Genomic DNA, 24,499 nt, shown 5'->3' on the forward strand with positions numbered 1-24,499 from the left:
TCATCGCCCCTCTATCTCGGTAAAAGTATAACTGTTGACAGAAGTCTGAATATTTCTTATTTGATCCAGTTCAGCACTTCGTCGCGCAAAGTAGGCAGGACAATTGGGGGTTGTAAGTGTGGTGCTTCCATTCTCTAGCACGAACACAACAGATGACATGCATGGCCTATCATTTGGGTTCTCCTGGATGCATAGGAGTGCAACATGGACGCAAAGCAAAACTTCGTCTGGTGAAGTATCTATGATAGATGAGTCTGGCAGTTCCTCAGTCTTCTCTTCGTTCCACTTATTCCATGACTAAAACAAGCAAGAACATCAGATCAGCATTCGTTTTATATCTCAACTAAAAAATAGCTTTGCAAATTTGATGCATTTTTAGAAATGAAACTTGATAGAAGTCTTGTGTGTACTCACATAGACTGTGAGGCTAGGAAATCCCATGGTTTCACAATCAGAATTTCTCCTTATACCAGTTACAACCTCTAGTAGTAACACCCCAAAGCTGTAGACATCAGATTTGGTAGAGAAGACACCTTCCATTGCATACTCAGGAGCCATGTAGCCACTGCTTGATCATACCAAAAACATTGCATTATCTAACGTGATATCAACTTATTAATATGCCTTTTTCAATGAATACTCACTATGTTCCAACTACGCGTTGAGTATTTGCATTTTGCTGGTTATCACCAAAGATCCTCGCCATACCAAAATCAGCTATCTTGGGTTTCATATGTGCATCCAACAAAATATTCCCAGCTTTCAGGTCCCTATGAATTATTGTGAACCTTGAGTCTTCATGAAGATACAATAGCCCCCTTGCTACCCCTTTGATTATATTAAACCGTGTTGTCCAATCTAACAACAATTTTCTTGAGTCATCTAAAAAAGAAATAAATGTAAGAAACAAATTGTTGAGTTGTATGAGAAAAATATGGTTTGCTACTCCAATATGTACCAAAAAGGGTAGCATCTAAGCTTTTATTAGGCAGATACTCATATATCAAGAGCTTTTCATCTCCTTCACCACAACAACCAAGAAGTCGAACCAAGTTTCGATGTTGCAATTTTGCAATTAAAATTACTTCGTTCTTGAATTCTTTTGTTCCTTGTTGAGAATCTTTACTTAGCCTCTTGACTGCGACTTCTTGACCACCTAATAGTCCCTAGAGAAAAATAGACTCGAGATTTACATATGAAAAAAAAAACAATTGTCCTAATTTCAAAAGAATAACTTGAACTGGATATTGAACAAGATACCTTGTAGACTTTGCCAAATCCTCCTTGTCCAATCTTACATGCTTCAGAGAAATTGTGGGTTGCGAGGACAATTTCTTCTAATCTTACGAATGGAAAATCTTGATCATGAGGAGGGTTGTCTTCCCTGGTTTCATTAGAGGCACTCATACCACCCAACCTTATATTCTTGTGCATTCTCCATTTTTTGTTCTTGCCTGCTCTGACAATGTAATAGTCATTACCCTTCCAATAAGAAAACCATAGGCATAAGAAAGAAACCTTTATTGTTGATCATTTGAATTGTTGATACTATTGTGTAGACTCTAGCACACATGGAATCCATATTAGTTGTTAGTAGATTGCCCATTATCGTTATACTATTGTGTAGACTCTAGGACAACAGTTTGGGACACCTAGGTGCCCAGGCTCCTTGCCTAGATGTCATTGGATCATACTAGTTTTCGTCGATAAGATGTGTTTAAATTTTGCATACATACCTGCATTACTACTTTCCTATTTGTTTGCATGGCGTTGCAACTATGGAAAGTTATAACGGTTGTCTAATTAATACGTGTCATTATTTGTCCCTTCTTGATAGGAAATTGTAATGAATTATTTATCATACTTTTTGGCATGTATGGTAGATGCAAGATAATTAATTAGAAAAATACTACGCACCATTTTTAGCACTTACACCAACACGTAAATATTTTTATTGGGTATAACACCAACGCGTACATATTTTCAATTGGAATAACATCAACACTTGCATTTTCTATTAGGTATAATACTCACAACTGGTATCACGGTCTAATAAAATATACATGTGGGTATCTCAGATACATGTACCACTTATTAACAGATGCGAAATTTATGGGTATATACAAATAAAATTTGCATCGAGTTATATATATTGATATGAATATGTTCACTGGGTAGAACACCAACGCGTACATATTCATGAGTATACTAACATCGAGGTATGTATATTCATGTGTATATTCACATCGAGGTATGTATATGTATGTGTATATTTCTATTGAATATAACACCAGCACGTACTTATTAAAAACTATGACATTTATGTGTATATTTTTGACACTTATGTATATATTTTCATTGTGTATAAAACAACGTGTATATATTTTCGTTAGGTATAATACCCACTAACTGGTATCATGGTCAAATAACATGTACACGTGGATATATCTTGGGTACATGTACGTATATACACACCCAAGTATGAGTGTTCAGATTATTTTTGTTTTCGAAAGAAATCATTGACCATTTAGGATACTAGTGCATGCAAACAAAATATGGAAAGCCATTATTTTGTCAATTGTATGGCATGCACTAATTAATGAATATGACTTACCATAACAGCCCTAGGTGCATATATATATTACTATTCATCACCCAGGATGCAGAATAAGTTATTCTTCATCCGAGGTAATCTTACGATCGCTTCCTAAATAAATTACGTTTAGAATATAAATAGTTACATGCACATTAATTCAATATGTAAAATTTGGTCTAGAAAAAGTTATAAGATCAGAAAAATCACATTTTATGTATGTTTTACAATATGTTTTTACATTTGTAATTTTATGTAACATAAAATATTTTTTACGGCGAGTACATATTTTCTTACGTTCTTTTTTTATGTATGAAATAAGACGAAATTTACAAAACGTAAAAATATGGTGCATTGATGTCAAAATAGAGAGGGGGTGAAGAATAACTATTCCTCACCCAGGGTGACGAATAGCGCGACCCTATATAACACATCTAAAAAATGTATCTGCTCTAGTTTACATATTCAAGCGGATTAGGGATATTTGAAACCAGGGGTATATATTGTGATAGTGGATGATGAATTCCCAGTTTATGTAGTTCAACGCACTTTCTCATAAGGCCATCAACGACTATAGCATTTTTGTAAGGATATTTAACTAAACATTTGCCCGCAAAAAAAGAAAGTAAACATACCTTTGCATTTTAACCAGACAACCGATATGCAGATGAGTACGAGAAAACCACTGCTTAGAACTGGGAGCACAATCCTGATTGCATAGCTCTTTCTTCTTTTAGCTGCGTCATAAGTACATAGACCATAAGAAATATGGAAGATACAAGTTACACCTAGAAGTATGTTAGCAAAGACAAAATTAACAGTAGAAATTAACAGTAGTTTGTTACCACCCTGCTGCATTTATACCTGCAAGTCGGAGATAGAGTGTCTCTCCACCGATTTCTGTGCCTATCTTTCCGGTGTCAATCAAATCCCCAGCCCACACCAAGCACATCGTCGCGTCTCTTCTGAACCCACCGCTACTGACATTGCGATACACGTACCCCACACAGGAGCAGTTGCGTCTGCACTCTGCCGCACACTCCTCAGATGTACTTCTGCCCCCTCCGACGTGCATAAATTTGTCTGGTGACTTCATCCTCGACAAGGCCAAGAAGCTATCGCTGCACCCTTGCAACAGATCCTTCTGCCGGCACCCCGCCAAGAACTTGCCACGGGTCCACTCCTCCTTGTTTGATGGCTCGAAGCCGTCTAGGCACTTGCAAGTTGGGATTGGTGCCACTGTCTCGTCGCAGTAGCCATATGGGCCACAATAACCATAGAGATTGCATTCAGCAGATGGCCACTTCATTAGAACTACCCACACCGACAAGTTGCTACTCCAGATCTCAGTTTGATACTGACCAGAATATTTCAACACTGACCTTACGGGCGGGGCGCCGTTAGAGAGGCTATATGTGGCATAGATCTCATCGCCGTTGTCGACGAACGATACATACATGATAACATCACTCCCGTTCATGGCCACCTCTAGTTGTTGTTGCTTAAAGCTCTTCACGTGGTACCCCGTCCATGGGGAACTACGGGATACCACGATCCCCCCATCCCATAGGAATGCTTCGAGGGGCGTGTCCGAGTCAACACCATAGGAGAAGCGCCCCGGTGAGGGGTCTCCGGGGCCCTTCCACGATACCAGACGATCGCCAGTACCGCCCGTGTTGTATTTGATCCGGATCTTCATCCCTGGGAGGAGCGTGTCTGTCTGGTGATCGAAGCTCTGCCACACTGTGGAGCCATTTGACGACCGGATGACGAGGTTGCCACTGTTCAGAAGCACTGCCGTCGGGGTAGACGATCCTGCCGGGGAAGTGGTCACGTTGGCCGTCGTCCAAAGGACACGACCACCATTATTACCTTCCAAGATAATGAGATTGAGGGCGTTGGTGAGAGAGAGCATAAGTGCATAGGAAGAGCTGTTGGTGATTGGGGTTTCACGGTTGGCAACCCACACAACTGTGAGCTCAGGGATATTGTTGTACCATATGCCAAGGTACAGCTTGGCTGGAGTGGAGTTGGAGGGGTTGAAGAAGCCCAAGGCGAGCACGCCGTCGTCAGAAACGATGGTGTTGCCGAGGGCCAACGGCTTGCCAGGGACAAGCCGATCATCGGAAGCGCTCAAAGGCAGGAACAGAATGATGAAGGCCGCGGTGCAGCAGCCCAAAGCCAGCGAATCCATCGACCCGTCAGGCTAAAATCTTAGTTACTAAGCTGTACCTAAGCTACAAGCTATATATCAATGCTGCTCAATGGACAAAAGCACTTGCGTCGAACCTTCGTCTACAAAGTAACAAAATGGTTTGACGAACGATCCGTGAATGTTCCATCACGGAAGCAGATGATTGAATAATACAAAGTTGCACAATTAATTCTGGAGGAGTTGGTCCCATATTATGTGTTGGAGTTTATATTTCAGCTGTCCACCTCGGAGTTGGGATGCATGCAACCATCACTGCTGACTAGATAGCTAGATTTTTTTTTTCCGTCACTACCCTCATTGCCTCGCACTAATGGAAAATCCGTAATGGAAAGACACACCGAATGCGCGTCAAATCTAGTGTTGGATCCCCGGTGGGTGAGATACTAACATTAAGATACTATACTGACCTGGCCCAGCTCTGGCGCGGTTGGATCGCAGGATTTCAAAGTCACTGGTCAAACCTATAGTGTATTAGTACGTACCAACGGAAAGGTGCTTCCATTCTCAGACTGAGTTTCGTACCGTCTTAATGTGCAAACTAAATATTCTCTTACTAGTCTCATGGATGAAAACATTAAACACTCCAGATAGTTTCAGAAGAAAAACTTAGCAGCATGAACGATCGATGGCTACAAATGGAGTGTAACTAACACAGACGTATGCATTTTTTTGTTGAGCTAATCGATGTGTTGTTTGTTATAAAGTGTTGTTTTACCGAATATATTTTCTTGCATGGAAGATTGATATAACTGACCTGTCTTCCCTATAGAACTGTAAGGATCAAGTCTGTCCGTTGAGTTTTGAGTTTGACTGTTACATGTTCTGCTTCCCAATCTTTTACCTGCTTTTTTTATCACGGCCAACAACCACAGTTGATTTCTTCTCTGGGCATGATGGTTTCTCGTTCGGACCTGCACTTGCTGCTGGGAAGCGTGTCATGGTGTTTATGCTTAATTTACTAGCATCTTAGACTAGCAGCTAGCTGCAGAAGAACGCGTGCTCTTCAGTGTTCAGACAAGTCAGCGTGCTTATCTGAACTCAATACGTCGAATGTCACGCCCTAATTTTGTCCGACACTGTGCCATAATATCATAAAGCCTTTTCTTCAAGAAAATATAAAGTTCCATTCTAAGAGTGAGGAAAGTACATCACCACTTACTCAACTCATTTGGACAGCTAGCTGCACCTCATCACTGTCGATGGTTATATTCTTGGTTAAAGATCATACTTACTACTAAATTGACATAGTAAGCAACGCCAACCAAAAAAGGAATAAAAAGATTGGAAGATAAAGACCTCGAGCCAAATTATGCATGGCCTTTTTGTTTCTTAAAGAATTTTTTTTAATTATATATATGACTTACCACAATTTTTTATTGCCCTGGTATCTACGTAAGAGTAAGACTGTTGACGGAGTTTTGAATATCGACTCCAATTTCTCTATTTATGTGATTCGTTGTATAAAGTTGGCAGGGCGGTTGGGAGGTGGAAGTGTGGTGCTTTTTCCATTCTCCAAGACAAACATGGCGTTCACATGGCTGGTATGTCATCTGGGTTTTCTTGGACACACATGAGTCACACATGAATGCAAAGCAAAACTTCGCCTGGTGAACAAGTATCCATGATAGATGAGTCGGCCAATTCTTCTGCCTTTTCTTCCTTCCACATATACCTTGTCTGGGACAATCAAAAACATGATAGCTATGGTTTTTTTATTAAGTTGCCAAAAGGAAAATTTCGTAGAAATCTTGATATTAGTATAAGTTGAAACTTAAGAGAAACCTTGTGTGAACTCACATAAATTGAGAGGCTAGGAACACTCAAGGTTTGATTGTTGGAGTTTCTCTTTATACCAGTTACGATCTCTAGTAGTAACACGCCAAAGCTGTAGATGTCAGACTTAGTAGAGAAGACACTAGTTGAAAATTCATATATAAAGAGTTAGCGAACAGAGTTAAATTTGCTCACAAGTTAGCATGAGCTAGTTGTTCACGAGGTAACTCATTATGTTCCACAACGCGTTGGGTATTTGCATTTTACGGGTTTCACCAAAGGTTCTCACCATATCGAAATCAGCTATCTTGGGTTTCATATTTTCGTCTAAAAAATATTTCCGGCTCTGAGATCCCTATCGGTTATGGCCAACCTTGAATCTTTGGGGAGATACAAAAGTCGCCTTGCAACCACTTTGATTATGCTAAACCATTTTAGCCAATCCAATAATATATTTTTGATATACAAAAACAAATATAAGAAAAAAAGTTTTTGAGTTTCTTCAAAAACCATGGTGTGTTATAAGAATATGTACCCGAAAAACATAGCATACAAGCTCTTGTTAGGCATATACTTCATATATAAAGAGTTTCCTCCCCACAACACCCAACAAGTCAAACCAGGTTTCTATGTTGCAATTTGGCAAGTACAATTACTTCATTCCTATATTCTATTGTGCCTTGTTGGGATTCTGCACTTAGTCTCTTCCCGGCAACTTCTTGACCACCTAGTATTCCGTATAAGAACATAATGGTACTAATATTTGAGTTTATTAAATGAACAAATTATTTCGCCCTATTTAGAAGAAACTAAATATGTTTACATTGGATGATTTCAAGCCTACCTAATCATGCATGTTTCGGAGAAATTGCGGGTTACAAAGGCTGAAAGGCAATTTCTTCTAATATAACAAACATGAATTCTTGACCGGGGGATGGTTTTTATCCAACATACACATGTCATCCAATCTAACCTTTTTGTGCTTTCTCCATTTTATGTTCTTGCCTGCTCCCACATTTTTAGTAATTTCCCCTCAAATTAGTATACAGTAGACGATTTTTTTGATAAAGGGTGGATTTTAATGACACAAAATGAAGTATCAAGGGGATACAAATACAATGAGCACACACACCCAACCTCTTCATAATTAAGATGCACACAATCAACACTAGCGTAAACACACAAAATCACGCCAGAAAAGTGCAAAGTAGACTGAAGCTCTGCCGACGCAGAGGAAAAAGAGCAGGGGGGAAACTCTAAAGCGGTCAAAACAATGATCGACGAATTAGAACAACGACCGTCCTTACCAACCCTCTTTTGAAATCACAATGACAACGAGAAAGATTCTCAAGTAGCAATGCCTCTAGGAAAGGAATGACTATCAAGCGTTATTGTCGCCGGATCCAACCACCAAAGGTCAAATCATGGGTTTCCACCTTGAAGATATGGTTCGAGCAAATCCGACCGATGCCTTCAACAAGGAAATGACGAAAAAACAATGCCATTGCCATGTTTAACCAATTAGGGTCAGACCTTGGGTTTTCACCCGGGAGCCCTAGACCTGTTACTCCAGAAGCACCGCCAAAACCGAAGTCATAATGTGTTATCGCCACCTCTTTCTGTGATACCAGTAGCTACATGCGTAGCATGGTCCTAACATGAGGTGCCACGCAAGTGAAGCTCATGCCCACATAAGAAGGCAATCAAACTGCAACAAGTTCCAGTTGCCACCAAAGCTTCAAAACGACGAAGGTCGTCTTTGCACATGCGACAAAAGATGGCAATGGAGGAAGGTCATCGGCACCATCAAAATTCCAGCTGGGGACACTCGGACAGTCCCACACTATCCTCATGCTCTACTACCCCGTCTGTGGTGGCAGAATTGGTCGGCAAAGCATACTTGTCATTGCAATCGAATCTGAAGGTCGAAGACTCCAGCCTGTTGCAACAACTGCCTAGCATCATAGCACAATGACACCATCCTGCGCCCAAGCGCAGGACCGCCTCATTGGGATGCAGAAGGTTGTCGTTGCCGCCCGCATACCTGCAGATGGGATTGCGGCCACTGGCGCCTCACCACTGAATATCGTCGGCTCGGTCAAAAACACCGCCGCCACCGCTGCACAGCCATACCCTCTACCTCAAGTCATTGCTTATAGATAGCATTTCACTGCCGAAGGATACCAGAGCAGAGATCCCTCCATCGTTGCCTTCATCAAATAGTGTCGGGATTTAGCAGCGAGGGGAAGGGAGGACGGAGAGGTAGGAGATTGTGGCTGTGGGGAAGATAAGAAACAAAAGTTCCATTTGAGCCCCATAAATGTTGCACGTCTATCACCATGGCAATAATTGGCAATTTAATGAGGATGGGAAGTTGCAACTACTACGATTGACGAAACATACCTTTGAATTCCAAGAAATATGCATATGAGTACCAGAAAACTGCCTCCTAAAATTGTCAACATAATCCTCGTTGCATTGCTCTTTGTCCTTTTACCTTTTTAAATTGGGAGCACTTGCATCAAGCCTAGGTGGTTTACATTCAAAAAATGCTTTGACGAATGAGACCTACTCGTTTTTGGAATAATGGAAAATTGCTTCAGAGTATAGTTGAGTCTTGAGACAACTTGAGAGTGTATCGGAGTTGACATTGTGGCTTTCCGCGTCAGAGTTGGGATGCCACAGTAACTGTTGACTAGGCTGGCTAGTGACTGAAACATTAAACTATACATGGAGTAGTCAGACCTAGATACAATTTACGAGTAAACGGCAATGCGTGCTTCCGCTGTAAATGTCACGATGCGTAGTTTGGTACTCCCTCCGTCCTAAAAACAGTGACGCTGACTTAGTACTAAAATTATACCGAATCAGCAACACTTATATTGGACACAGGGAGTATTTATCTTCCTCATCTAACCACCTAATCACTTGTATCCAATATAAAGGTCACCTTCATTGAAGTGTTTTTCTTCAAAGTCCCTCCTCATTTAAGCAGTATCTTAATATATTTTTTTGTAAATGAGACTGTCGAGGTCTCTTCGGTTGGGGTAGTGGCGGGTCTCGGGTGACTTGGTGTCAAGGTCTTGGATACCGGGGGCGGCGGCCCTGGTGGTGGTGGCGCGATGCTCATGGGCAGAGCCCCTGCCTCGGTGCTGCCCAGTTGCCACGGCCATGTGGGCGGCGTGGTAGCCGGGGTGTGGCGTTCGGTGGCAGTGACTATTGCCGGGGTGAAAATCTGCTCTATCTTCGGACGGACCTTCTTAAAGGCGTCATCGCGGCTCTCATTGCCCGTCGTGTTGCTCCACGGGAAACTCTTATCCTCGGCCCGGGCGGTGGCGGCGTTCCGGTGTCGTATCCTTCCTGAAGGCGCCGCCTTGAAGCCCACGGTTCGTCATATGCGGTTTCACATCTTCGCGGTGGCGTGTTCACGGTGGAAGCCCCGGCTGCTCTTGTAGTGCTAGGGATTGTGTTGCTGTGCTCAGCGCCTATGTATCATGTCTTGGGTGTGTGTGCGCGCGCGTGTGTGTGTTGTGAAAGTGTGTGTTTGTATCGGGTACTATTGATCATTGCTTTACATACAAAGCGGAGCGAAAGCCTTTTTCGATAAATGAGACTGTCATGCAGACAAAAAACGGAAGAGAAAACATATTAAAAGATAACGACTACTAGGCAACACATGAAACATCACTATTTTCTTTTCTTTTTTACAGAATGTCATCACTATTTTGTTGAGCCATACATTTTACACTAGTGCTAAATTCATATATTTTTCCTTCGAGAGCAGTTCGATGAGTCTAAAAATAGGATTTATTTCATCTGCCCTCTATCTCAGTAAGAGTAAAACTGTTCACAGAAGTTTGAATATCATTTCTGATTTGATCCATTTCAGCACTTCGTCGCGCAAAGCAGGCAGGGCGATTGGGGGCTGTAAGTGTGGTGCTTCCGTTCTCTAGGACAAACACCACAGATGACATGAGCGGCCTATCGTCAGGGTTCTCTTGGACGCACAATAGCACTACATGGACGCAAAGCAAAACTTCATCGGGTGAAGTATCTATGATGGATGAGTCAGGCAGCTCCTCAGTCTTGTCTTCCTTCCACATATTCCATGACTGAAATAACCAAGAATATCGATCATATCAATTTAAAATGTCTGTGTCAAAAGGTGCTTCAGATATTTGATGCACTTCTGGAAATGAAAGTTAAAGGAAGTCATGTGTGTACTCACGTAAACTGTGAGGCTAGGGAATCCCATGGCTTGACTAATGGAGTTTCTCCTTAATTATACCAGTTACAACCTCCAGTAGTAACACGCCGAAACTGTACACGTCGGACTTGGTAGAGAAGACTCCTTCCATTGCATACTCAGGAGCCATGTAGCCACTATTTTGATCATTTCAAGTGTAAGATTGAATTTATTGAAAAATTAATATGAGTTTTTTAGTGGGTACTCACTATGTTCCAAAAATGCGTTGGGTATTTGCATTTTTCTCATTATCGCCAAAGATCCTCGCCATACCAAAATCAGCTATCTTGGGTTTCAAATTTGCATCGAGCAGAACATTTCCAGCTTTCAGATCTCTATGAATTATGGTGAACCTCGAGTCTTCGTGAAGATATAGAAGTCCCCTTGCAATCCCTTTGATTATACGGAATCTTGTCGCCCAGTCCAACATCAGTTTTCTTGATTCATCTAAGAGAAGAAACAAATGTAATAAAAATGTTTTGAGTTGAATTAGAAATGACGGTTTGTTATTAGAATATGTACCAAAAAGGGTAGCATCTAAGCTCTTATTAGGTAGATACTCGTATATCAGGAGTTTTTCATCTCCCTCGCTGCAACATCCAAGAAGTCGAACCAAGTTTCTATGTTGCAATTTGGCAATTAGAATCACTTCATTCCTAAATTCTTTTGTTCCTTATCGAGAATCTCTACTTAGTCTCTTGATTGCAACTTCTTGACCACCTAACACTCCCTAGAGAAATGTAATGGAATCTTAGATTTCAATTTGCTATATGAAAAAATTAGCTCTCGTGACTAGAATGAATATTAGGAAAGAGCATAGAGTTACCTTGTAAACTTTACCAAAACCTCCCTTTCCAATCATCCAGGTTTCAGAGAAATCTTGGGTTGTGAGGGAAATTTCTTCTAGTTTTACGAATGGAAATGCTTGATCATAGGGAGGGTTTTCTTCTTCACATTCGTCAGAGATTCCCATACCATCCAATCTTACCTTATTTGGATTTCTCCAATTTTTGTTCTTTCCTGCTCCCATAATGTTAAAAGTCACCTCCCCTCTAATTAGCACAACACGATAATAAGAAATAATATAGTTATATTTTACCTCATATAACTATTGAGGTATGCATAGTTTTCCCTAATTTGCAAACTCATGGAATTAGAGGAAATAATCCAGGAGGCGCGTCTACATAGTCCCCCCACCCACCCACCCACTCCCTTGGAACAAAAACCAGACACAGCCATAGTGTCAACAGCTGTGTGACAAGATGTTTCTCTTGTTTTTAACCTCTTTAACATGCAGTATCACCCTTTATTAGAAAAGGAGGTTGAAACCCCCAGCCTGAATATGGAAAGCGGCAAGACGACAATGTGATTTATCTAACATGTGGAATCCATATTATCTACTACTAGATTACATTTTATCATTAGATCACTCCAAACAGTAGCTGAACCGTGCTCTAAACCATCTAAAATTTATTTGATCTCGTTTTATATATTCGACAGATTTTGAAGATTTTATAATCTAAGGATATATTGTGGTAGTAGATGACATAGTCCAAGTTCGGCCGGGAAAATGTACTCTCTCATAATCTGGTCAAATATAACATTTTGCTAAGCAGAGTATACTAAACATACCTCTGAATTTTAACCATGCTAGGGAGATGCATACGAGTACCAGAACACTAGAGCCTAAAATTGGCAGCACAATCCTCGCTGCATTGCTCTTTATTCTTTTACCTGTCCAACAAATACATATACAAGAAAATATGATTTAACTATTTCTTAGTTGACTAAGAAATAACTTGTTCTAAGTCATCGCTAACAGCCATTGAATTTTAACATCATATGAAGTACGAAAGGGACAAGAAGATCTTCATCGGAAGGATATTAGTATGGACCGAGAAATGACTATTTCTAGCGACAAAGCAATGGTCACAGTGAATGAAGCAATGGTCACAGTGAATGATAGAGCTAGAAGCTTGTTATTGAAAACTAAACAAGTCATAGAAAGAGAGAAATGAAAAAACCAATAGGAATAAGAGGGAGAAATTGAGAACTGGTACCGGTTGTTGCATCCATGCTTGCACGCCGGAGATAGAGTGTCACCGCCGAGCTCCCCCACCTTTCCTGTGTCAACTAACTCCTCGTCCCACACCAAGCACCTCATCACATCTTCTCCAGACCTGCTGCTGCTCAGATTGGCAAACGCGTATGCCACACAGGAGCAATTGCGGCTGCACTCCTCCGCGCACTCCTCAAACTTAAACCTGGTGCGCGGTGTGCCTTCGGAGAGACTGTAAGTGACATATGTTTCATCGTCATTGTCGACGAAGGCCAGGTAGATGATAAGATCGCTGACGTTCGTGACACCCCCTAGCTGTTGTTGGCGTAGGCTCATCACTAGGTACCCTGCCCAGGGGGCGCTGTGAGAAACTGGTTGTTCCCCATCCCACAGGAATATTTGGAGCGACCTGTTCGGGTCGCTGCCATAGGAGAAGCACCCCTGTGAGGGGTCGTTTGGGCCTTTCCATGATACCAGACGCTCGGTGGTACTACGCGTCCTATAGTGTGTCCCAAGCCGTGTCTGTGTGGTGGTCGAAGCTCTGCCAAAGCATGGTGCCATTTGACGACCGAATGACGAGATTGCCAGTGTTCAGAAGCACTGCCATCAAGGTAGATGATCCCAAGGCAGCGGCCACGTTGGTCGTCCAAAGGACACGACGGCCACCATTACCATCGGAGAGAACCAGATTAGAGGTGTTGGTGAGGGAGACCGTTGGTGGAGAGGAAGAGGTGTCGGTGGCCGGGGTTTCTCGGTTGGCGACCCACACGACGGTAAGCTCAGGGATGCCGTTGTACCATATGCCTAGGTACAGACTGGACGGAGTTAAATTAGAGGGGTTGAAGAAGCCAAAGGCAAATTCACCATCATTGGAGACGATGGTGGCTTCCGGGGAGAGCGGCTTGCCGGGGACAAGCCGGTCCTCGGAAGCAATCAACTGCTGGAAGAGAAGGATCATGACCATGGTGCAGCTGGTGAGAGCAGGCCAATCCATGACCGGTTAGGCTAAAATCTTAGTGCTAATTAAGGCCCAGCTAACTTGCTAGGCTAAGTGGGGATAAGTACATAATTGTACTAGTCCTCGGTCTACAAGCAAGCGATGCTTCTAATTTGACTAAGCAGCATCCACGAGTGTTGGACTGCGGAAGGACATGATTGAATAATGCAAAGTTCTTGTAATTCTGGTAGCTGAGAGTTGACATCTCAGCTCTCCACGTTGGGAGTTGGGATGCCACCGTCACTGCTGACTGGTCAGACTGGTGACTGAAACTTTAAGCTACACGGATAGCTTTTGTCTATCAACACTTCAACACTTCAACACTGGGAGTTGGGATGCAAATGGAGCAGTGACAGTATATATACACAAAGTGATCTTTGCGATATTTTAATATTTTATACAGGCAACGTGTCAGCCTATACTATGTCATGCACCTAATTATTTAACAATCTATTTTGAAAAATACTCGCAGATGTTATCATGCTGAGATCAGTCGTGAAACATTACAAAAACAAATAGACAGCTAATCTTTTTTTAGGGGAACAGGCAGCTAATCATAATGCTCTTCAGGTAAATAAAAACGTCCCGCGCGGGTGAAATCCCCAAATCCCACAGAAATCTTTCTCCCTCCTCCGTTCATTCCTCTTCCATCTATCATGCTGTGGATACCTGGCTGGGTGGCTAGTTCACTTCTGCATATTCGATCTGTCCCACTGCTGACTAGGATGGAAATGTGGGCTCCTTTCTGCCTAATGCTTACTTCGTCAAATCAGCCCAGAAACTGCAGATTCACATCACTAAAATGCTTGTCATACACTAAATATCACGCTCTAACTTTGTCCAACCCCGTCGTTCTAGCATGCTTACGGAAGATTAGAGTCATGAAAAGTGAATGTTAACAGAATCACCAAAGACGTATTATGCCACCTCCCGATGAAACAATAATCTACAAAAAGAAGACACATGGACCACCAGACCGGTGGTTCAGGGGCGGAGCCACGATTTAGACATTGGAGGGTGGGGTGGGGGTGGGGCGAAGAGACGACATGGAGAAAAAAGAAGACAGAACAAATATATTGTTGTCCTAAACTTCTTCTTTTTTTTGCTGAGGAGTGCTCATTTGTTGAATTAGGATTGGTGCTATTTCGTCCATAGTTGTTCATTGATTTAGCTTAAACAACTCGGTCGTCAAAAGTACAAACTATATTTTGCTTCATCATCACACACACAAAATTTATGATAAAATAAATCTGAATTCAAGCACCAGTGCATCATGCTACATACAAATTAGCGAGGATTAAATAAAATTGCCGCTCGTGTGGTAATTCCATATAAATCAAGTTAGTTTGTAGTATGTATTATGGGACGGAGGAGTAGAAAAGAAATTTAGTAGTATAGAGATCGACCTAAAAAAATATGCAGATCAATATTGTACAATAAACATCAGTGAAGGCACTAACCGCACAACCCCTTGTGCTCATGCGCATAGTCTGTGCTCATGCGCATAGTCGTGCGTTGCAGCCTGAAAATGCCGACATTAATCAATTTCGATTGCGATGTTGCTCCTTTATGAACTTCCCCAGTGCAGCAATGGCGCCCTCGTGCGGAAAAGATGGATAGAAGATTAGAAACCACATCCAACTTCCAGGATTTGACGAGCAGACCTGTCACCAGTGGGCCGAATGAACAAGTACGTGGGTTTCTCTCTTCAAGGTAAACACAAATGTGCATTCTAATGTTATGTTGTCAGTTTGAAAGTTCATGATATTATGTTGTCAGTGAAAGCAACTCCCTACCTAATTAATCCATTGAGTCCTTTTGCTGTTATGTTGTCAGTTTGAAAGTTCATGATATTATCTAAGTATTTTTATTTTCTTTCCATATAAACAAGGCAACAAAATGAAATACAATTTTTTTTTTTGAAGATGATGACTTCCAAACAGCTGAAGCTTGACCATCCGGAGAACAATTGGAAGATGTTTTTCTTGGAAAGGCGCTGCAACATGTCTAAATAAAATTATAGTTATTTCATCTCCCCTCAATCTCAGTGAGAGTAAAACTGGTCCCGGAGTTCTGGATATCATCTCTAATTTGCTCCATTTCTGCATGTCGACGTGTAAAGTAGGCAGGGCAAGTGGGGAGTGGAAGTGTGTTGCTTCCGTTCTCTAGGATGAACACAACGGACGACATGAGTGGCCTGTCATCTGGATTATCCTGGACACACAGGAGTGCTACATGGATGCAAATCAAAACTTCATCCAGTGAACAAGTATCCATGGTATATTTGTCCACCAATTCATCTGTCTTTCCTTCCCTCCACATATTCCATGACTGAAACAAGGAAAAGTATCAAAAAAGAATCTTCAAAAACTTTATCTATTTCTAAATTTGGAATTTCATAGAACTCTTGTGGGCACTTACATACACAATGAGGCTAGGGAAGCCCATGATGTGACTACTGGAGCTTCTTTTTATACCAGTCACGACCTCAAGTACTAGGACACCAAAGCTGTAGACATCAGACTTGGTGGAGAAGACACCTTCCATTGCATATTCTGGGGCCATGTATCCACTGTGTGACCATTGCATTAACATGAGTAGAAGTTGAATGCAAGTTTACATGGTCTATATATAAGCTGAAAAGGTTACTCACTATGTTCCCACAACACGTTGGGTGCTTGCATCTTGTTGGTTATCGCCAAAGATCCTCGCCATACCGAAGTCTGCTATCTTCGGTTTCATCTCTGCATCTAGCAAAACGTTTCCGGCTTTGAGATCCCTATGAATTATAGTTAGTCTTGAATCTTGGTGGAGATACAGAAGTCCCTTTGCAACCCCTTTGATTATATTAAACCGTGATGTCCAATCCAACTTCATTCTTCTTGAATCATCTGTACATCAGATAAACGTGAATTAATTTTCTTTGGGTTGTTTCGTGAAATTGTGGGTTGTTACTAAAATATGTACCAAAAAGGGTAGCATCTAAGCTTTTGTTAGGAAGATACTCATAGATCAGCAACTTTTCATCTCCCTCCCCACAACATCCGAGAAGCCGAACCAAGTTTCTGTGTTGCAATTTGGCAATTAAAATTACTTCATTCCTGAATTCCTTTGTTCCTTGTTGAGAATCACTACTTAGCCTCTTGACAGCAACTTCTTGCCCACCTAATAATCCCTAAAGAATTTAGAGGAAAACTTAGACCCTGCTTTGTTTTCATATCAACAACTTCTGATTTTAGAATAAACTATGGGAATTTACCAAAGGATCAAGTTACCTTGTAGACCTTGCCAAATCCCCCTTGTCCAATCATACATGTCTCGGAGAAATTGTTTGTTGCTAGAGAAATTTCCTCAAAACTTACAAATGGAAATTCATGATCATGTGGAGGGTCTCCTTCCCGAAGTTCATAAGAGGTACTTATACGATCAAATGTAGGCTTCTTGTGTTTTCTCCATTTTCTGTTCTTGCCTGCTTGCAAAAAATGCCATATTGGCTAAGTCACACTCGAAACAACCTTAGGGGTTATTTGGTATTGTTTTCTGTACTCAGTGCCTTTATAAGATTTTGTAGTCTGATATTACAATACCATAGTATACAAACTTATCTTTTTCTTCCACATCAGAAAAAACTGCATGCGTACCTTTGAATTTTAGCCATGCCACGAAAATGCATAGGAGTGCCACAACACCCGTTCCTAAAACTGCCAGTACAATGATAGCTGCGGTGCTCTTTATCTTCTTACCTGTGCAATGAACACATGCCATAAAAAGGCAAATGAATAATGTAATCATGAAAGTGGGTTGGTATAGACAAATTAACAAGAAATAGCTAGGGAGAAAATTTGGTACCAGCTGCTACATCTAAGCCTGCAAGCCGGAGATATAGCGTGACGCTGCCAAGCCCTTGGCCATACTTTGCTGTGTCAATCAACTCCCCCGCCCACAATAAGCATCGCGTCACATCTCCTCCGGACCTGCCATTGCCTAGGTTGACGAATGCATACGCAACACAGGAGCAGTTGCGACTGCACTCCGATGCACACTCCTTCAATGTGCTCATGTTCCTGCCGGAAATTGTGAACCTATCTGGTGCCTTCATCTCTTCCAAGGCCAAGAAGCCGTCACCGCATCCGCGCAGTGCCTTCTTTCGCCGGCACCCTGCTGAGAACCTACCAGCTGCCCACTCATCTGTGCTTGCTGGCTCAAAGCCATCAAGGCATTTGCACAATGGCATGGGCATCGCTGTCTGGTCACAGTAGCCGTACGGACCACAAAATCCATACCGGTTGCATTCAGTGGACGGCCACTTGTCGAGGATAATCCATGTGGAGGAGCTGCTACTCCAGCTCTGGAGCTGGTAATCTCCAGTGTATGTCACCACATACCTTGTGCGTGGGGCGCCAGCAGAGACTGTGTAAGTGGTGTAGATCTCCTCCTCGTTGTCGACGATGGCCATGTAGATGATGACGGCCAAGCTGCCATTAACCTGCTGGTATTGGTGCTCACCTTTCACCAGGTACCCCGTCCATGGCCCTCTGCGGGCCACCGGGCGGGCCCCATCCCAGAGGAATAACTGGAGGAGCGTGTCCGGGTCGCCTCCGTAGGAGAAGCGCCCCGATGATGGGTCGTCGGGCCCCTTCCAGGACACCAGGCGGATGCCGGTGCCACGCGTGGCATAGCTGATCCGTATCTTCATTTCAGGAAGGAACGTGTCGGTGAGGTGGTCGAAGCTCTGCCACAGCATGGTGCCATTCGGTGACCGGACGACGAGGTTGCCGGTGTTCTCAAGCACCGCTGCTGCTGCCACGGAGCTCGAGGCATCGGCCACATCAGTCGTCCAAACGACACGGCCGCTGCTACCATCAGAGAGAACGAGGTTGGAGGTGTTGGTGAGGGAGAGTGTCGGCACAGAGGAAGTGCTGTTGGTGACCGACGTCTCCCTGTTGGCGACCCACACAAAAGTGAGCTCCGGTATGCCGTTGTACCATATGCCCAAGTACAGGCTGGCCGGAGTTGAGTTGGAGGGGCTGAAGAAGCCCAAGGCAAAGGTACCGTCATCGGAGATGATGGTGGTGCCAGGGAAGAGCCGCTCGCCTGGGACAAGCCGATCGTCGGACGCCCGCAACGGCAGGAAGAGAATGATCAGGGCGGCAGTGTAGCAGGTGAGAGCTGGCCAATCCATGGATCGATCAGGCCGCAGTCTTCTGCAGTACGTGCTCTGGCAAGGAGAATGTACTAATCGTAGCTTGTTCAGTACTTCTGGTGCTGATGCTGACATGCTGTTAGTTAAAGTGCAAAGTCTGGATCGATGCTTGGTCTTCACAAGCAACAAAGGATTAGTGTTAATTTCTTAACAAATTGGTGACCGGATCCAGCACTCACGTCAGATTGATAATGAAAGGGGCGACTGAAAAATGCAAAGCTTTGAATTCTGGTTCGAGTTGACAGTACCTTGGAGTTGACATTTCAGCTGTCCACGTAAGAGCGGCATCGTTGGTGTGAACTCAGCTGGTCAAACCACGGCGCGCGGTATGAATCCAAACGTCATTTTTCGAAAGGGTTTTACTATTCCTAAGGCGACTGAACACTCACAATGTTCGGTCAAAACGTCCGATTCGTGCAATTGGAAAAGAAAAGGAAAATTTTGATCCAAGGACTACCAACAGTTGACTGAGGATTAACTGTTTCCAGGTCGACTTGGACACTCATAAAGGAAATTAGTTTTACCTCCACGTGCTTCAGAAGACCATGGTGAAGGCACCAATTATCATCTGACAAAATCGTTGGTGGTTGGTCGAGCACACACAACGACAGCATGACTAGGAGGATGAATAACAGGGTGACAGTGACAAAGATGTCATGACAACTTCATGGGACCATTTTAGACATGGTAGAGTTAACATTATACCCGAGGGTTTCCCGCATCATTTGTTAGGAAGTAGGGTGGTGTTGAAGAGCATATAGAAAGATTAATTGTTAGAAATGTATGACACAACTTCCGGAAGAACTTGAATGTTCAAGAGTACATGGAAAAAGAATTGCATCCATCTACAGAATAATTCGCGTCAGTCATGTGCATTCGAATGTCTTGTTCTAGTCCATGTAATATTTATGAATATCTTGACTGAGTATTCTACGTTGCACAATTAACCAAATACCATAATAAGAGTATGACGTCGATCATTGAACCAATCAATCATCAGGGCATCCTAGAAGTTACTTGCCCTAAGAAGTCTACATAACCACTTTGTACCATTAACGTTGGGTACACGCCCAATCTTTGAAGGAGATCACCAACTAATCACGAGAGCATTGCCTAAAACTGGCCTTAAACGCGAGAATGTGTTGATCCACATGATGTGATGGTTCCCAAGGGCAAGTGTGTTCCATCCGAGACAACAGTTGTGCGGTTGGCACCCAAAGACAACCAACTGCCACGTCTCAGCGTAATATATAAACCTGGCCTACATGTTCCTTTTAAAGAAGAAGGGAACCAGCGAACGAGGAAGGCATCGCCACACGTGACAACACCGATCCTGACCTTTATGATCGGGATGAATGCGTCGGTCCGGTGGTTAAAGTTTTTCCACAACGTGGTGTCATTTGGCCATCAGGCAATAAGGTTCTCTGTGTTTCTGAGGACAGTCGCCGCACCAATCAGTCCAAGGAGTGAACAACGTTTCGGTGAACTGCCATGACAACTTCACCAGACTATTCCAGACATTCGGGCAGACGAGTTGGATGGAAGTCTGGTCCAATTACCCATTTTCCATGTGTTTGTGGGTGTCATCTTATGCCTGGGTAAATGGGCAAGGGTGACCAGTGAGCCCTAAATTAGCACGGTCATTTGGCCCCAGGAACACTTCCCATGTATTTCTTTTGTACAATATAATTATACTGCTATGTCAGTTTATCTTTTTAAAATTGACTATGTGGATATTCTTGATTAATCTCGGGGATTTTCTCAATTTTGCTTGATTGGAATGGAAACTACAGTTGTTCCGCTGTTACTAAGTTGTTGTGCAAAGTGTTACGATGCTGGTGATGTGGGCATGCCCACTAGCAACGGGTATGGGTGACATTTTTGTGCCTGTCATGGGCCAGGGCCAGGGCTATGGGCATGTCTTACCTGTGTGGGCCACAAGCATAAGACCCGATGCATTATTGCTGATCCACGTGTAAACTGTGGCTGATAAATTGTTTTTAGAGAGTTGAAAGAGACTGAAAGGGTTAAAATGCTAGAAATATAGCTTGTTCCAACTGCATATCAAGAGTGTTAGCAAAAGTAGATGAAAAATTAAGACAAGATGGAGATTGTGGGGTGAATGAAAAAAATATTCTGAAACAAAGGGAAAATTCATCGCAACTCCTAAAATACGGGTGTTTGTGTAAAAAAAAGGCAGAAACTGCATGTAGCACTACACTAGCTTGAAGTAAAATTGACCCTATGATTTACATTTTTTACCCAGAAACTGTTTCAGAAATAATGTTAATTCTAGCTCTAGCTGTTCTATTTTGTAGCTGTGAGGCAAGAAACAATTCTGGAGTACACAAACTTGAGAACCCCTGCATAGTATTCAAAATTCCCCATACTAGAAAGCCATAACTGATTAATCAGAACAAGAATAATAAGAAATACCATGTTGACAAGAAAAGTCGAGTGACTGTACAGATGCATGTACAAGTATATATTATTATGCAACTAAGTATAAGCTTCTCATGTTCAACCGATCATGCTATAAGAGAAAAGGCAGGAGTGAGAAAACAAATTATGGAACTAAACAAGCAAGAATGAAATTACCCTACAACTCATGAAAAGGAAACAAATATAATTCATCAAACGTTGCCATGAAAATAGAAGAAACTAGTATTCTCAAATGATTTGTAGCGTGGTGCAGGAGCATTACAGTAGGATGAGCATGGCCGTGTCATCATGTACCAGGCACAAGGGACAAAACAGTATTTGTCCAGCCCCTTTCCTTCAATTTACTGAGGCATTTATCTTGCATTCTCTGGCACTAGAACATATAGAGTATGCCGACTTCACCGAATCAAAAGTATATGGATAGGGGCGGAAGAGGTGGGATTCACCGCGTTTCTAGGGTTGTCACTAAACATTATAGGGATAAGGTGTCATATAGAGAATCTGCTAGAGTGGGTTTTCCTCCCATTTTGACAGTTTTTAGGCATAGGGATCCATATAGGGATTATGCTAGAGATGTTCTGATCCTCGTAGTTAATTTATAAGTACAGTCAGTACTCCCATTGAGTGACCATTTGCCAGGTAGGTACATGCATAATCCCTCCCTCCACACAATTACACATGTTGGAAACATTACCAGTTTTTGAGAACTCACCTAGCATCTGAAGCTTAGTTTGTACCACGAACCTGAGGAAAAACAGACGTAAGTGAGATGACCCTTCCTCTGGAACTGTAAAATGCCAGAAAAAAAGTGTGAGATGGGAGTGGGGAATAATGGCATACCTTCATGTACGAAAAGGCCGGGATGATCCTCCTTTTCTAAAAAAAATGAAAGAAAACCTTGTAAATGTACTTACAGTCTTGTATGGACAGCAGGCATGGATTGAACATGAATGGTTCCACTGAAAATCACGATAGAAAATCCGAATCTGGGAAAAGCAAAGCCTTTCTCGGTCATTACAAGGCAGAGCAGCCCAAGTGGGTGAATGACCACTAAAGATGAGCTGACCACAGAGCCTGCATTCCTTTATAAGACGGAAAGTTTGCGAAACAGCGAGAGATCCATTGGTAAGCATAGTGATATATTCCCGGTCAGGTCAAGTCATCGTTCCGCACACCAGCGAACCGCAGAACCGTCGGTGCTATAGTATCTCCGCCAGGAAGCCTCGGCATTTTGTCGAACAGCTTCTGGGCAATACCACAAGCCTGCCGCTGCTGCTGGTCAGAACTGATACGAGGCTGCTCCTCCCCCAAGGATAGTGACATATTCTCAGTTGGATCAAGTTACCCTTCCGCAGACTACCAAACCGCAGAACTCTTGGTGCTATAGATAACTCCACCATGAGGCCTCGGCATTTCGTCGAACTGCTGGCGGGCAATACCACCAGCCCGCTGCTGCTGGTCAGAGATGACACGAGGCTGCTCCTCCCACAGTCTCCGTGCCGCTGGACGACCCGCGAGGGCTGCCGCCTCATTTGCTGATGCCGTCGAGTGGGAGGAAGCACGGGAGGGAGTGGAGTGGAGGTAGGGGGCGACGGAGCAGGCAAGGAACGGCTGCGAAGCCGTCGGAGGAGAGCGTGGGCGAGGAGCGAGCCTTTTCTTTTTTTTTCATGAGCCACGGGCCGGCATGAACTGTTACGTTTTTTTTTTTTTGAGGATAAAGGCATTTTTATTGCTCAAAGTCCACAGAATGTGGGATAGAAACTTGGTCATGCGGCTGGCCTAACCACACGCGACGCCCTGGAAGTAAAGACAATGCAAATTTAGCTAACTTGTGAGCTTCTACATTAGCCTCACGTCTCTAAAAAGTAAATTTACAAGTGGATTGTGGTGTTCTTGATCTAATCTCTCTCATAATGACTGCGTGTTCTCCCTGACTCCCTTTAGCGATGTCCTCGATCACCTACTTACAGTCGGAGGCAACAATATAGTGTTGTTGGTTAAGATCCTCCGCCAATGCAATGGCCTCCCGGCAAGCTATGGCTTCCAATGTGGGTGCATCACAAACTCCAGCAATGACCAAAGCTGAGCTTCCCATAAATACTCCTTGACTATCTCTGCAAATGGCTACTGCCGAGCCTCCTCTCTGTGATCTGACTCCCGCATCTACATGTATCTTTGCAAAATTTGTCGGGGGGGGGGGCCTACGGTCGAGGGACCAAAGCTGTGCCGCTCGCCGCTGCTTGACGCGGTTTCCTGGGTTTCCGAACTGCCTCCAGTTCTGGGATAAAGCGGGTTATGAAGGACTTTATTGCATGTGGAGTCTGGAATATGGCCTCATGGATGGCCTTCCTCCAAGATGTCCACACAGCCCATAGTGTCACCGCCGTCTGGATACACTGCTCTTGCGATAACGATCCCATTAGGTTGAAGAGCCAACTCTTAGCTCGATTCTCTGTTGTAGCCACCAAGTTGCTGCCCAGCTCGTCATCAACTAAAGCCCATGTGCATCTGGAGACGGTGCACTCAAGGAGGGAGTGACGCCAGGAATCAGGAGCTCCACAAAAGCCGCAGGAGCTTGTCGTAGACATTTTTTGATGTGCCCTCACATCTTCTGTTGGCAACGACTGCATCTGTGTGTGTCGTTGAGGAACCCGCAGATCCTTCCAACCAAGCTTCTCTCCTTTGCCTCGTCGCCACTAGCATGTTGTAGGCCGATCGAACTGTGAACTGGTCGGTCCTTTCATGAGCCCAACTCCAGTAATCCTGCATGGGTGTCGTACAGAGTGGGATACTGAGTACGACTTTCGCATCAAAAGCCAGAAACATGGAGTCGATCTTTTGCTTATTCCACGTCGCGCTAGAGTGGTCTATCAGTTCTGCCACCGTGACCGGCGGTGTGCCTGCAATGCAACCATATGGCCTCATCATCTCCAGACGAGGGAGCCAATTGTCGCTCCAGATAATTGGTGCT

The 24,499-nt window shown here is 43.3% G+C and overlaps 2 protein-coding genes and 1 pseudogene across 2 annotated transcripts; all 3 read right to left on the reverse strand.

Moving 5' to 3' along the window:
• LOC123125389 (G-type lectin S-receptor-like serine/threonine-protein kinase At1g11300) lies at positions 1-4,787 on the reverse strand. The gene is made up of 9 exons (XM_044545893.1): positions 3,458-4,787; positions 3,306-3,381; positions 2,615-2,659; positions 1,737-1,776; positions 1,261-1,482; positions 959-1,166; positions 645-882; positions 415-565; positions 1-297 (listed from the first exon to the last, which is right to left on the reverse strand). The coding sequence occupies exons 1-9, from the start codon at positions 4,785-4,787 to the stop codon at positions 1-3; spliced, it is 2,607 nt and encodes an 868-aa protein (XP_044401828.1).
• A 5,465-nt stretch (positions 4,788-10,252) lies between these two features.
• LOC123122532 (G-type lectin S-receptor-like serine/threonine-protein kinase B120) lies at positions 10,253-15,400 on the reverse strand (annotated as a pseudogene).
• Positions 15,401-15,613: 213 nt separating this feature from the next.
• Positions 15,614-23,199, reverse strand: LOC123122531 (putative G-type lectin S-receptor-like serine/threonine-protein kinase At1g61610). The gene is made up of 8 exons (XM_044542730.1): positions 22,443-23,199; positions 17,733-22,315; positions 17,525-17,626; positions 17,159-17,352; positions 16,851-17,058; positions 16,537-16,774; positions 16,305-16,455; positions 15,614-16,214 (listed from the first exon to the last, which is right to left on the reverse strand). Exons 2-8 carry the CDS (start codon positions 19,159-19,161, stop codon positions 15,912-15,914), a joined length of 2,625 nt encoding a protein of 874 aa, XP_044398665.1. The 5' UTR covers positions 19,162-22,315; positions 22,443-23,199; the 3' UTR covers positions 15,614-15,911.
• Positions 23,200-24,499: the final 1,300 nt, after the last annotated feature.

This window comes from Triticum aestivum, chromosome 5D, assembly GCF_018294505.1.
Source record: "Triticum aestivum cultivar Chinese Spring chromosome 5D, IWGSC CS RefSeq v2.1, whole genome shotgun sequence".
Taxonomy (NCBI): Eukaryota; Viridiplantae; Streptophyta; class Magnoliopsida; order Poales; family Poaceae; genus Triticum; species Triticum aestivum.

Excerpts from the sequence above, each read along its gene's own strand:
- LOC123125389 (XM_044545893.1), bottom strand. The coding sequence starts at position 4,787 with ATGGATTCGCTGGCTTTGGGCTGCTGCACCGCGGCCTTCATCATTCTG. Across the intron at positions 1,777-2,614 it reads ATGCACCTAGGGCTGTTATG|TTGCAACGCCATGCAAACAA; the intron begins GTAAGTCATATT and ends AACTTTCCATAG. Across the intron at positions 1,483-1,736 it reads ATAGGAAAGTAGTAATGCAG|GGTAATGACTATTACATTGT; the intron begins GTATGTATGCAA and ends TCTTATTGGAAG.
- LOC123122531 (XM_044542730.1), bottom strand. The coding sequence starts at position 19,161 with ATGTCAGCATCAGCACCAGAAGTACTGAACAAGCTACGATTAGTACAT. Across the intron at positions 17,059-17,158 it reads GATTTGGCAAGGTCTACAAG|GGATTATTAGGTGGGCAAGA; the intron begins GTAACTTGATCC and ends TAAATTCTTTAG. Across the intron at positions 16,215-16,304 it reads TCCCTAGCCTCATTGTGTAT|TCATGGAATATGTGGAGGGA; the intron begins GTAAGTGCCCAC and ends TCCTTGTTTCAG.